Consider the following 13,459-nt stretch of genomic DNA (forward strand, 5'->3'; position numbering starts at 1 on the left):
GAAATTTATTTAAATTGATCAGTGTTGGTCTTGGATCTGTTATTTTGTAATGCATCAACATTAAAGGATTAGAGACTGTCTATGACATGATGCCAAGAAGGATGTCATAATACTTTTATAGTATTATCATTTTAAAGATGGCATTTAAGTGGTAAGCTTTCATAATTTTAAGAACTTTTAAAAAAAAATGTTTGAAAATAAGCATACATATGTTTTAAATACTCTTAGGATATTTCTCTAAATGATTATTTTAAGTTGTTTCTATTACATACACTCTCTTTTTATATTGCCAGCATCTTCATTCATGTTGTTACTGTTGTTTGTACATTTATTAGGAGTACAAGATGGGCTTTGATTCCCCTCATCTCTTCTTTTAAGAATCTTTTCAGAAAAGTGATAAGAAAAGAGAGAGAGATCCATGCACACACAAAGCCAGTAGCAAAAGGTGAAGGTTTATAAATAGGCCACAGCCCTGGCCTATTTATAAACCAGTAGTTAAGTAGGTATCCTGTCCTGCCTGCATCACCAAGGTAGAACATACCCGATAAGCGCTAAACTGGGGGACAAGGCTTAATCCAAGAAGTTTTAAGGGATGGCTTTGGGCCCTGCCCCTGTGCCTTTGATCCTGTTTACCTAATCGGTTGCAGAGAGAGGCAGTTCATTTCAGCCATCCAGTCAGAAGCAGAGCAGAATTGCCAGGACTGCTGAGGCAGACCCTGCTTAATCTAAATGATGGAAAGAGATAGGATGTGCCAGCAAAGGCAAGAGGCCACACTGCATGTATGCACTGACCTTGAGCAGCACTGTGTTCCTTACCCTACTGAAACAGACAGTGAATGCCAGGCTTTTTACCCAGCAGATTAGCAGTAATTTCTGCAAGAGTCCATTTAAGAAAGGGGTGAGAAAAAGTGATCAGAAATACAGATTAGAAGTTCCCTTCTCTAAGGATTTGAAGTGAAAAGTAGAAAATCCCTCACCCTGCCTCACCCCCGCACTGCCTGGCGCATAGTTTTGCTCTTCTTTTGTGCCTGGTACCCACATTTGGTTTTTTAAGATTAATGGAACTCTTTATTTCACTGTCAGAATATATGAACGTATGTTCCTTAGCCATTAGTTTCCATTATTTTGGGGACTTTGACTTTACCAGTAGTGATTATGGTTTATTTTTTCATCTGTATTTTCTTCCTTAGCCTTGCACATCTTCTTAATTCTTAGTTAACTTATCATGTCCTGGTCATTTACTCTGTGTTACTATTAATTGTTGTCTAAATTTGGCACTTGTTCTGCAGTTGAAATAAAAGGATATGATAGTCATTATATTTGAAATTTGTACCCTATACAAAGTTTTCTAATTAAAAACTATGTATTCACTGTAGAAAATTTAGGAAAAGAAATAAAAATGACACCATTTCTCTACCTAGTAACAACCACTATTACTATTTTAATGTTTTCATTTTTAAGTATAGTTTTTATTTTGTTTTATTGATGTGTTCTTACTATAGTCACAATATTATGTTGAAATTGATTCACTCACCATTATAATGTAAACATTTTCCAAATTTATGAGTGTCTTGAAACATCATTTTAAATGACTGCATAATATTCTATCACGTGCATATTACTAGACAGAAACATTGTTCTCTGTTTGGCTACTATAGAGAATTATGTGATACCGTCTTCATAAAGCATTTCTTGTATTTTGGAGTCTTTACTTAAAACTCTCAAAATAGGATGACCGAAAAATTTAAGGCTCTTGATATATATTACAGCGTGAGTTGTAGCAGTTAGCATGCTGCTGACAATATCCAAGAAAGCTGAACTTTCCACACCTCAGCAATTTTTGCTTATCTTTTACTTCATTATGATTTCTGTATTATTAATATTAGAGTTGGGTATAGTCACATATGTGTACTCATTTCCTTCGATAACAATAATTCTCCTAATTTTTCATAAAGCTGCAAGGTAGGTACAGGGAAGGTGCTAGTCCTGATTCTGGAGTTAACTAGTAAGAGCTAGAATCTTTCCATATGTAGGGGGAAAGGAAATGTGGTAACTCTGGTGCTGTTCCTGCAGCTCCAGTCAAAAATAAGAATTCAGTTCATTGAGTTTTATCTAGAAAGTGACCAGGTCATTTGGGAAATCATGCCCTACAAGAAGTAATTGAAGAAACTAAGAATGATCTTCATATTCATGAAAGAGATACCATAAAGAAGAAAAAGTAATATTATGTTGCTGCAGAAGGCATAAATACATGACCTATGGATAGGTTAGAGAACGAAATTTAGCTTAATACTTACAGTAACTATTAGAAACGAAGTCAGGTTTCCTTTTAAGTAGTGATTCTTCTTCACATACATTAGTAGCACTTAACCTATGTGCACCCTGCCAACTGCTAAGTTCTTAGTATTAACCTTTTTCATGTAAAAGAGGGAAGGAATTATGGTAGCTTACATCAATTGTGTGTGACTTTTGTAATGTTTGAGGGAATTTGGCAGGGTATAAAGACTTGTTTGAACTGACAGGCTTTGCTAGACTGCTGCATAGAGAGTAGAGAATGTATAAAGAGGTTATAGATAAAATCTGGGGTATAGTCTCTGATGATAAATTCTTCCAGCATTTTTATTCTTATATGGTGACAGTGGAAAGTTATTTAAGATGAATAGAGGAAAGGAATTGGATGTGTCTGTACCATCTCCTAAAAAGAAGGCTTCATTGGACAGTTTCTTTCCCTGGTATTGATGATACCTTCCAAAGGAAGTTAATTTAGTAGTCATATACCTGTTAGAAAAAGCATATTGAGACTAAAGATAGAATGTACCTGCATAAAATATATGTTTGTGGAGGTTGGGGCATAGGATGTGGAAACAGAAGAAAGAAATAAGCATTTTTAAAACTCCAAAAAGAACTTTTAAAAATCTCTTAAGGAGCTAAATATTTTGGTAATTTTTCTTTGAGACAAAACAGTTGTTCTAAAATATGTTGTTTATAGGGAGATCGGTGGACGGCTTCTCATGGTAGAAACTCGACTTCCAAATGATCTGGCTGAGTTTGAGGGAGACTTTTCTTTGGAAGGACTTCGTCTATGGAAAACAGCCTTCTCAGCAATGACTCAAAATCCAAGACCTGTGTCACCCCCTCGCAATGGCCAAGCAGTTGTCAATAAAGGATCAAGTAATAACCGTAAAATGGCTGAAGATAAAAAAATTGTGATCATGCCTTGCAAATATGCCCCAAGTCGACAACTGGTTCAGGCATGGCTTCAAGCCAAAGAAGAATATGAACGTTCCAAGAAACTGTCTAAAACAGAGCCAACTGGAGTTGTAAAATCTGCTGAAGACTTCAGCTCTTCAGTTAATCCAGATGACAGACCTGTAGCGCCTCCAAAAATGGATACAACTCCACATACACTCCCCACTACAGCACATACCAAGGAAGATGTTGACAATTCTCAGATTGCTTTACAAGTGCCAACCACAGAATGCCATCAGACTGCAAGTGAAAGTCAGACGCTGCCACTAGTTGCTTCTGCAGGTGATGCTGAGAAAGATCAGGATGATGATGATGACTATTATATTAGTTATAGCTCTCCTGATTCGCCAGCAATTCCCCCTTGGCAACAGGCAACATCCCCAGACTCCAAAACATTAAATGGAGATGAGAGACCCTCATCACCAGTAGGGGACCTGCATTCTCTGACTATTGAAAACTTACTAAAGCCCGTAAAAGATGGTGTACAGAAGAGCCCCTGCACTGAGCCCCAGGAGCCTCTAGTGATATCCCCAATTAATGTTAGGACAAGAACCGAGATATGTGAATCACTTTGCCTTCATAGTACACCAATCATACAGAGAAAACTAGAAAGGCTTCCTGAGGCAACTGGCCTTAGCCCTTTGTCAACAGGTAAGTTTACAAATAACAAAGTCACCATAGAGCTCTTCAGATACCAGAAATGAAAGCAGCATTGACTATGTAATGAAAATCAGAGCTTTTTAAATATAATTTTAGCTCAGCTAATTAGAGGTTATTGTTATTTTATCCTGTCTTAGATATCATCACATGATAACTTTTTTATCTTTCTGCTGTGAAATATACTCATATCTGTTTCCATCCTTTCTTCTTGCCTTCTGGGTAAAATGTAGGAGCCCTCTCAGAAACCTTATCTTCTTCTCAACTTAATTTTTCCTACTGGCTTTGATGTATATCCAGATATTTCCCACTCTGTAAAATAGAAAACCAAACACCTGTCTTGACCTTCTGTCTTTTAGCCTGTACTCTTTTTCCTCTCATTTAAAGCCAAATTTCTTAAAAGATCTCTCTGATTTGATAGCTCTGTTGCTTTATATCATACTCATTTGTCAGCCCACTCTAAACTGGATTCTGCCCCCATCAATTCACCAGTATGGATCTTGTGAAGATTCTCTGCGATCTTCATGTAGCTAAATCCAGTGGATGTGTTTTCAGTCTTTCTATCACATGCCCACCAAGCAGCCCTTGTTCTTATGACCACACCTTCCTTCTTAGAGCTGCTTCTCCCTTTGGCTCTACCCCTACTCCTCTGTTTCTTCCCACTTGCTTTCCTTTGAAGTTTACCTCACATTCTCAGTTATTATCTAAATATTGTAGTTTATTAGGGCTTAGCCTTAAGCTTTCTTTACTCTGTGTTCTCTCAATGACCTAGTTCCTGCCCACAGAATTGATAATTCACAAATTTAAATTTCTAGTTCACAATTCTTCTTTTATATCCAGCTACCTTTGGCATTTCTACTTGAATGCTCAAAAGCACCACAAGGTCAGTATTTTTTAAACTTAGTTTATGATCTCATTGTATCCATTCACTACCAATCACCTAGCACGCTTTATACACACGCATACATGCCCACACATTGAAAACTATTCCTTATTTGAATGGACAGTACCACGAGTTCTGTCACTGAGTTATACGGGTCAGAAACAGTGGTCTTATTTATAACATCACCTGATTCCCTCACTGTGCATCCTGTGGTTTTCACACTTCTTTGTTTCCTAAATTACCCAAAACTCTCTGCTTCTGTCTCTGGTACTACCAAGCTCTCATCTCTCACCTGGGCTTCTACCCTAGCCTTCTTATTCACCCTTAACAATTTCCGGTTTTTTTGTTTGGTAATCAGGGAAAATTCCCACTCTTTTCCTAGTTAATTTCTATTCTTTCTTTGTATTTTAGATCAAAAAAGCTCTCCTAATTCCCTGACTAGATAAAATTTCTCAATTATCTTCTGCTTTGTTGTACTTATCCCAGTTATAATTTTACTTTTCAATATGTATTTGATCAATGTCTGATTCTCTCTCTAGACCTCACAAGGGTACAAGATTATTTTTTTCTTCATCTTCATAAATACTTGATAAGTCAGTGAATAAATGGATTAAATGATTCCCTAGGGTAATAACTGAGGAATAAAATCCAACAACTAAAATCTAAATGTTTTTATTTAATAGTACAAATATTAAAAGTTATTTTAGTGTGGGAATCACAGGTTGGAATCAGTTTCATTTTTAAATTGTGAAATCTTTGTGAAGAATTTATAGGACACTACTCATGAAAACACACAGAAGCAGGTAATGTTGATTTGTATGTTAAATATAAAATTTCTTTCTGCAGAACCAAAAACCCAGAAATTGAGTCATAAGAAAGGAAGTAATACTGACGCTCTGAGAAGAGTACTCTTAACACAAGCAAAGGTAACTATGCTAAACATATTTAAAGATCAGTGGAAGATCCATTCTTATTCTTGGATTTCAGTTAGATAATTGATAACTTTGTGTCTCAATTTTTTAATAATTTTATTATATTTTTGCATCATTTATTTACATGTCTTTGAGACAACAAGAAATTGCCTAATTTTAAAAATTTTTTGTTGTTGTTGGGATCTAAAAGATTCTTATATGTAAATACAAATATTACAGAGAAAGTGAATATGATAGCCAAAATGTGGATTATGAGGATACAAATACATTAACTGATTACTGGCAAAATCAGAACAATCCAATGACAGCAGAGCTCAAGTAAGTGATTTTTGATCCCACCAAAAGTATATCCTTTTTCTTGGTTTATTACTTTTTTCTCAAATATAGCATTATTGATTTTTCAGTTCATTTTGCTAAATATCAAAGGGAAGCAATATTATTTATTACCAAAACTCTGAAAAATCATAAATGTCTTTATTCAAATACTAAAAATTGTTGTAATACTTAACTGGAAATACATGGTTATGTGAAAAAAAAGTATGCAGTAGACATGTATCCTTAGAAATATATGATAGAGATCACTTCTGTATTGGCCACTTCTCGTAAATATCATTAACTACATAAAATATATTTTAGTATTTCTATTTTGAGATTACAAGTGCTTTTTAAAACTATCATTTTTAAATCAGTATTGAATTAAAAGTCATATATATATATTAAAAACAAGTATGAGTGCTCTATGAACATAAATCAACACTTTCAGGAAAATAATTAATGGATTTGGAAATCAGAATATATATTTTTTTATTTAAAAAAAATAGATTCCATTCTTTCTAACCCCTTGAAAATTATACTTTAGTTTATCTTTCAGATACATGTTGTATTAGGGTAAAATACAAACCCACAGTTTTAAATCTTTTATACATTTTAGCCAGACTACTTGCAAATATATTGCTGCTTGCTTGCTTGTCATATTTCCAAGAAAGGTCAAGATAAATGTCCATGTGGTACAAATGTCAACTCTCTACAAAGCTTTATTTTCTGTATTTGGGGTTTGTAAACTCAAGAATCAATATATGGTTGACTTACAGATTATATCACATATTTATACATACCCAGTTCTGGTATCTTGAGTTACTAGCCTGAAAAAAATGCAAATAAAATACTTAAGTTTCTTCTTTTACTTAAGGAGATGGTACTAGTTTATCACGTATTACTAAATGCATAAAGTTATCTAAGCAGAAATAAGTAATCAAAAGAAAGGAAATGATTGCTCATTATTTTTTTCTGGCTCTGTGTGTGTTTTTTTTAATAGAATCAATTTGCAGCAGTAAATACCCCAAAGAAAGAAACTTCTCAGATTGATGGACCATCCTTAAACAATACTTACGGTTTCAAAGTCAGCATACAAAACTTACAGGAGGCGAAAGCTTTACACGAGGTAAAACTGCAACAGTAAGGACACATACACACTTCAACTCTTACGTTTTATTCTGTGGTACAAGTACAGAAATTTTTTACAGAGAGAGGACTACATTGAATTCTATACCTATTCATCTTTATCTTGTTCTTATTATCCTTACTATTTTATGTATTTGTATAAAACAGAAACTTTTAAAGTAGTCATCAGTTATTGAGACTACTTTGTGGTTTCACAATTTTTTCAATCCTTATACCTGAAATTTTTAAAAAGAAGCTAAAATTTAGAAAACGTTTCTCAGCTATTTGCAACTCTGTATATTACTCTGGGATTGTTATATTACCATGTTATATCACATCCCTACCTACTTGTATTGTCTGTTTGGTTGACTTAGTGAATTATTGCTTGTACAGTTCATTTGTTCATGTAATCTTTATAACCCATTTATCTTCACAGCACAAACCATATGCAAAGATTAGGAAGCTATCTTGAAAAAAATGTACATTCTTACTGGAGAATATGTATGAATGGTTCACTGTAAATTTATCTGTATTCACTGTTAATTTATCTGTGTTTACTGTAAATATTTCTGTAAAGAAGACACAACTCAACATATCTGATTGGCACAGAGGTGAAATTAGAATATATTTTCATTGTTTATTTGTGTGCTGTCAGAATGGTAGCTACTAACATCATGTTTATTGAGAATTTTAAGTTTGGCTTACATATCTAGGAATGAAATTTTAGATTTCATGTAATTTTAAGTAATTTATTTCCATTAAAACGTTTGCAGCCTCACTGAGATGTGCCATAAATGTAAAATGCATACTGATTTCAAAGACTTAATAGGAAAAAAGAATATGAAATACCTTATTAGTAATTTTTTATATTGATTACATGTTGAATGGGTAGTTTTGATATATTGATTATGTGAAAATATTTTAATTTAACCTATTCTTACCTTTTTTAATGTGAGTACTGGAAAATTTTAAATTATGAATGTGACTTTCATATTTCTTTGGGTCAGTTCTGGTTTATACAGTTGTTTTATGTCTTTGCCCTTATAGCTGAGAATATGATTTTTTTGGTTGGGTTTTTGGTCTCCAGTAGGTTCTGTCTTCTGAGGATTAGATGAGTTGACTAAGAAAAATTGAAATATTGTTCTCATTTTTACCCTAACTTTGATCTAAGATTTTTACTTTTTTAGAATTAGATCAGAACATAGTCTACCTAATAGTTTATTTGCACATTTCTTCATTCAGCAGCATTCATTTAGTTCCTGTTTTATATCTGATTCTATACTATCCCCTGAACCTCAGATAAATTAAGTAACAAGCTCAGGAATGTTTATCTTATCAAGTACACACCCAAAATTCAAAACTTAAAGAAAATACTTTGTAAAAAATATTTATTAAAGCAAATGTGATAGACCTTAACAAAAAGACTTGTTGCATTTGATTTTTTCTGTTATTATCTAAAAAACATATTTTCCTTCTTATACTGTTGTGTTATTCTATGTAACCCTATTTCAGAATCTTGGGCCTTCTTGAAGTTAAAATCTCTTTGAAGGTCTTGCAAGTTGCTGGTAGCTTCCTCACATGCTTTTTGTGTCTCAAAACACAGTCCAAATAGCCACCTGGTGGTCAGATAGGGAATGCACCAAAATAAAACTACTGTACTCTATTCCCTTTACTAGGGAATTGTGCTCCAAGCATTTTTCCTCTTTTCCATTACCCTGGGCTAATCACTCTTTCTCTCTTCTACATATAAAGTACTCAGTGCAGAAAAAGAGGTTTGTATTCCCTTTTCTCACCCCCTTCTTTACTGATCACACTCGGTAAATCTCTCTCCATCTCTTCATTCCATATGTTGGCTTAAAAAAAATACCCCTAAGAACTATAATGCATTTTATATTGAGGAGTGAAAAGGCAAAATTGGAGTGTGAAATTTGGCCTAGTGTATAACTAAATCAACCTCCAGAACTCTTTTGGCCTGAAATTGTCTTCAGTCTTCTCCATAGTTTTTCCACATGTTCCTTCTTTTCTAATTAAACTGATTTTTTGTTTTGTTTAGGTTTAGGGAGAAGGTTTCCATTTCACAATTTTTGGAGATTTGTTTCATTCCATATGCCTTATACATGCATAATTAATGTTCTTTATATTTTAAAAAGTACTTAATAACAAATTTACTGATGAATGCATGCACTATTACATGTACATGGTAAAAAACTTCAAGACAAAAATATTTACATTGAAAGTAAGCTACTCTCCCACATGAATTCCCTTCCCCCAAAACAATAAACAGTTTTGTGTTATTTGTCTCTTTGCAGACATTTTCTATGTATGTGCTTAACATTTTTTATATATGTGGAAGCATATTACACTCATTTATTCCATTTATCACTGTATTATGGTGATCTTTCCATATTAGGACATATAGATCTGGCTCATTCTTTTCAAAATGTTAAAGGTTACAGAGTATTCATTCTCTGTAGCATTTATGTATGCCACCTAATTTATTGGCAGTAACCAGTTCCAAACTGATAGAGATTTAGGTTTTTATTCGTTTATAATTTATAAAAACTGAAAATAGTATCATCTTAGTAAACATCTTTGTGCATTTTGTGCATATATTTTGGCCACATAGTATATCTACTGGATACATTCTCAGGAGTAGGAATGCTAGATTGAAGGACATGTCTTGTTTTTAATTGAAATAGTTGATTTACAATATTATATGTTTCAGGTATATAGTGATTCAATACTTTTATAGATGGTACTCCATTTAAAGTTATTATAAAATAATCGCTGTATTTCCTTGTGCTGTACAATATATCCTTGTTGCTTATTTATTTTATACAAAATATTTTGTATCTCTTAATCCTCTATCCCATCATGACCTTCCCACCTTCTCTTCCCAGTGGTAACCACTAATTTGTTCTGTCCTTATAAAATTTTGATTGATATTATTTAGTTGTCCTCCAGAGATACCTACTAAATTCTACTCCCATCGCTAAGGAGAATTTCTGCATTTACATTTCAACAGATGGCATGCACGATAAATACAAAATATAGATCCTTTATTAAATTAAGGTGACCTGAATAATTGCAGTATTGTAACAGTAGTCTCCTATTTTCCACTGCCAGATATATGTATATCGCTGGTACAGTAATGGCTATAATTCCAGCTGTAATCATGAATCCAATCTATATCTTTTTTTCTTATCCAGAGTTTATTCTTAACTCTGTCTTAGAGAAGTAAGTAAGGATTACTGTTAAGTGTTTTTATTGGCATAGGAAGTTAAGTGTAAAAAGCAAAAATATTACATTTTTTGGATTACATGTCAAAGAGAAAATGTACATGGTCAAAAACCTGGCTGTTGTGTTTGACATCTTACAATTCTTATGATTTTTTTTTTTAAGGAAAAACTATTTAAAAAATTGCCTATTATATATGAAAGTCTAAGTAACTCTCAGAGAATTAACAAGTAGGAGTTTCAAACTAAAAAGTAGAAGTCTTTTGAGTTTAAAGTACAGGTAGAACAATAGTTAACTGAATGGAAAGTAAAAAGTAACAGACTTTGCTTTGAATGTACCTTTTGGCCTAGTCATTCTTTCTCAAATAGAAATTGAGAGGCACTGCATGTATTCTAGAGAGAGAGTTTTTAAAAGAAAAACATGAATTGATTTAATCTGATCTTACAACTAAAAACCTAGTTTTAATTTGTGAATGTGTCCTATATAGCCATTTTTCTGTAATTTTTTTACACATGTATTTCCTCAGAACCTTAGTGAATCATATTACTTTCAACTTGTCTCAAAAAAATGCTTAAAACCGCGGTATTTATTTCCTTTTATAGATACAAAATCTCACCCTAATCAGTGTGGAATTACATGCTCGAACTAGACGAGACTTAGAACCAGATCCTGAATTTGACCCAATCTGTGCTCTGTTCTACTGCATCTCATCTGACACTCCACTACCGGATACAGACAAAACAGAACTCACAGGTGTAATAGTGATTGATAAAGACAAGACAGTGTCTAGTCAAGGTATTGGTCATTTTTATTAATTTTATACCTACATACCCTAGGAAGTAAGTAGGCTTCCCTGGTGTCTCAAGACGGTAAAGAATCTGCCTGCAGTGCAGGAGGTCTGGGTTTGATCCCTGGATCAGGAAGATCTCCTTGAGAAGGAAATACCTAGGCACTCTGGTATTCTTGCCTGGAGAATTCCGTGGACCGGGGAGCCTGGCAGACTACAGTCCAGGGGTCCCAAAAAGTTGGATACGACTGAGGGACTAACACTTTCACTTTCACCCGAGGAAGAACCTTGTATTGGGGCAGTTTCTTTGCTCAGGGTCTAAACCAAACAAGCATAAAGAACTCCTCTGTACCTCATGGTTAGGAACTCCCTCAAATAGTACTATTTTGTTGATTATGCATCTGTGAGTTTCCTACCATGCACATCTTATAGTCTGTTATTGTATCAGATTAAAATAACTGATTCCCTGGTGTTAAACAGAACTTTCAATACTAGGATACATTCACCTTGGCTTTGATGTATATTGTTTTAGCTATTGCTGTATTCAGTTTGCCACTGTTATATTAGGATGTGTGCACCTATGTTCATGAAGAATTCTGGCATTTAATTTTCATTTCTTATATTGTGCTCATAAAACTTTGGTAATAAAGTTTTGCTAGCCTTAAAAAAAGAACTTCTCTCTAAATGTTTGCTGAGGTGGGAATAGGAGGTGTTGTATATAATTTGGTGTTAGATTCATTATTCTTGAATTACTGTTAGAAGTCAGAAGCAGTACAATATAAATAATACTAATTGTTACTGTTGAATTCAAATGATTGTATATCTATAGGTTAGGTAGACAGTCTTCCTTATATATACATGCTGGTATTTTGCTGCTAATACAGAGTTTTTCTTTGCTTTAAGAAGTTAAGTTATGGACTTTCCTGGTGGTCCAGTGATTAAGACTCCACCCTTCCAGTGCAGGGAGTACAGGTTCAATCCCTGGTCAAGGAACTAAGATCCCACATGCCATGCAGTGTGGCCAAAAATTAAAAAAAAAAAAAAAAATTTTTTAACTTACTACTGTAAGTTAATGGTTTTCAAACTATTTAAAGTATATTCCAATTTTGTTGATATTTCTCCATAAATACATTAAGTTTAGAGGTTCTTCATATAGGATACCACATAAGGCATTTTATAAAATACCAAGTGTTCTTTGGCAGTTTTAAATAGTAATATCTGAATTCAGTCAGTTGAGGAGGAAGGTTTAACAGAACAAAACTGTTCAGGAATTTGCAGTTTAATCAATGATATGCTTGAGCTGGCTTGTACCAGCTCATGAGCTAAATTTTCATGAAATTTCAGCTAAATTTTCATGAATTTTTTTAAGTAGTTGATGTCACATTGGTAGTTTGAATTTAGCCATGGTCAGAATTTCTCATGTCTTCGAAATAGGCAAGCAGTACAAATCAGGGCTCCCCCTAACACCCACTCCATGGAGAGGTGCTTGTAAACATTTTCCAGCATACCACTAATTAAAATATTCTCTACTAAGCAAAGCTCTTCCAATAAAAAGAAATAAAGTAATAAAATTTCTTTTTGGGTGACATGTTGTTATCTAGGGAATTTTGTGAATGTAGACTTTTTAGTAAAATAGCTGAAAACATAAAATTTGAATTTTCAGTTGCATATTGTACTAGAAAGAAAACCTTTAAGAAAATTTTCAGGAAACAATTATGTGTTTACTCTGGGGAAGCTGTCTTATTTTAAAATATTCTAGTTGTATAATTTTACTCAAAAGTAAGATAATATTACTTAACAATTATATATAATAAACATTTTGTTTATTTCTTAGATATCAGATATCAGACCCCATTACTTATTAGATCTGGAATCACAGGACTACAAGTTACCTATGCTGCTGATGAGAAGGCACTTTTTCAAGAAATTGCAAATATAATAAAGAGGTATTGTTTTTATTTTCTGATTTTTCCAGTCCTTTTGTGCTATTGCTGAGTAATGTAGGTGACGGTAAAAAAGAGAAAGTGAGTCCCTTCCTGTGGCCCTTGAAAGAAAAGTTATTCTGGAAAGGATTTTGCTCTCATTTCCAATCACCATCATCATTTCCAACAGATTAGGGATAAAAAAAAGAATATTCTATTCTCAAGACTGAGCGGCCAGTGAAAGACAAATACTAGCTTAGCTTCTAGCTTTTTCCAGTTAGATTTTAGCATTTTTCTGTGGTGATGAAATAATAACTATAAAGTTAAATTGTATCATTGATTAAATAGGGTT

The 13,459-nt window shown here is 33.4% G+C and overlaps 1 protein-coding gene across 11 annotated transcripts in view; it reads left to right on the forward strand.

Moving 5' to 3' along the window:
- REV3L (REV3 like, DNA directed polymerase zeta catalytic subunit) overlaps positions 1-13,459 on the forward strand; it is a 176,030-nt gene that overhangs the window by 104,717 nt on the left and 57,854 nt on the right. For all 11 annotated transcript variants that reach the window (XM_055535164.1, XM_055535162.1, XM_055535165.1 and 8 more), the window contains 5 exons: positions 2,990-3,900; positions 5,636-5,715; positions 7,037-7,162; positions 11,001-11,193; positions 13,020-13,131. In XM_055535164.1, coding sequence (XP_055391139.1) covers positions 2,990-3,900; positions 5,636-5,715; positions 7,037-7,162; positions 11,001-11,193; positions 13,020-13,131 — 1,422 coding nt within the window. The remainder of the gene's footprint in view (positions 1-2,989; positions 3,901-5,635; positions 5,716-7,036; positions 7,163-11,000; positions 11,194-13,019; positions 13,132-13,459) is intronic.

This window comes from Bubalus kerabau, chromosome 9 (genome assembly GCF_029407905.1).
Source record: "Bubalus kerabau isolate K-KA32 ecotype Philippines breed swamp buffalo chromosome 9, PCC_UOA_SB_1v2, whole genome shotgun sequence".
NCBI lineage: Eukaryota > Metazoa > Chordata > Mammalia > Artiodactyla > Bovidae > Bubalus > Bubalus kerabau.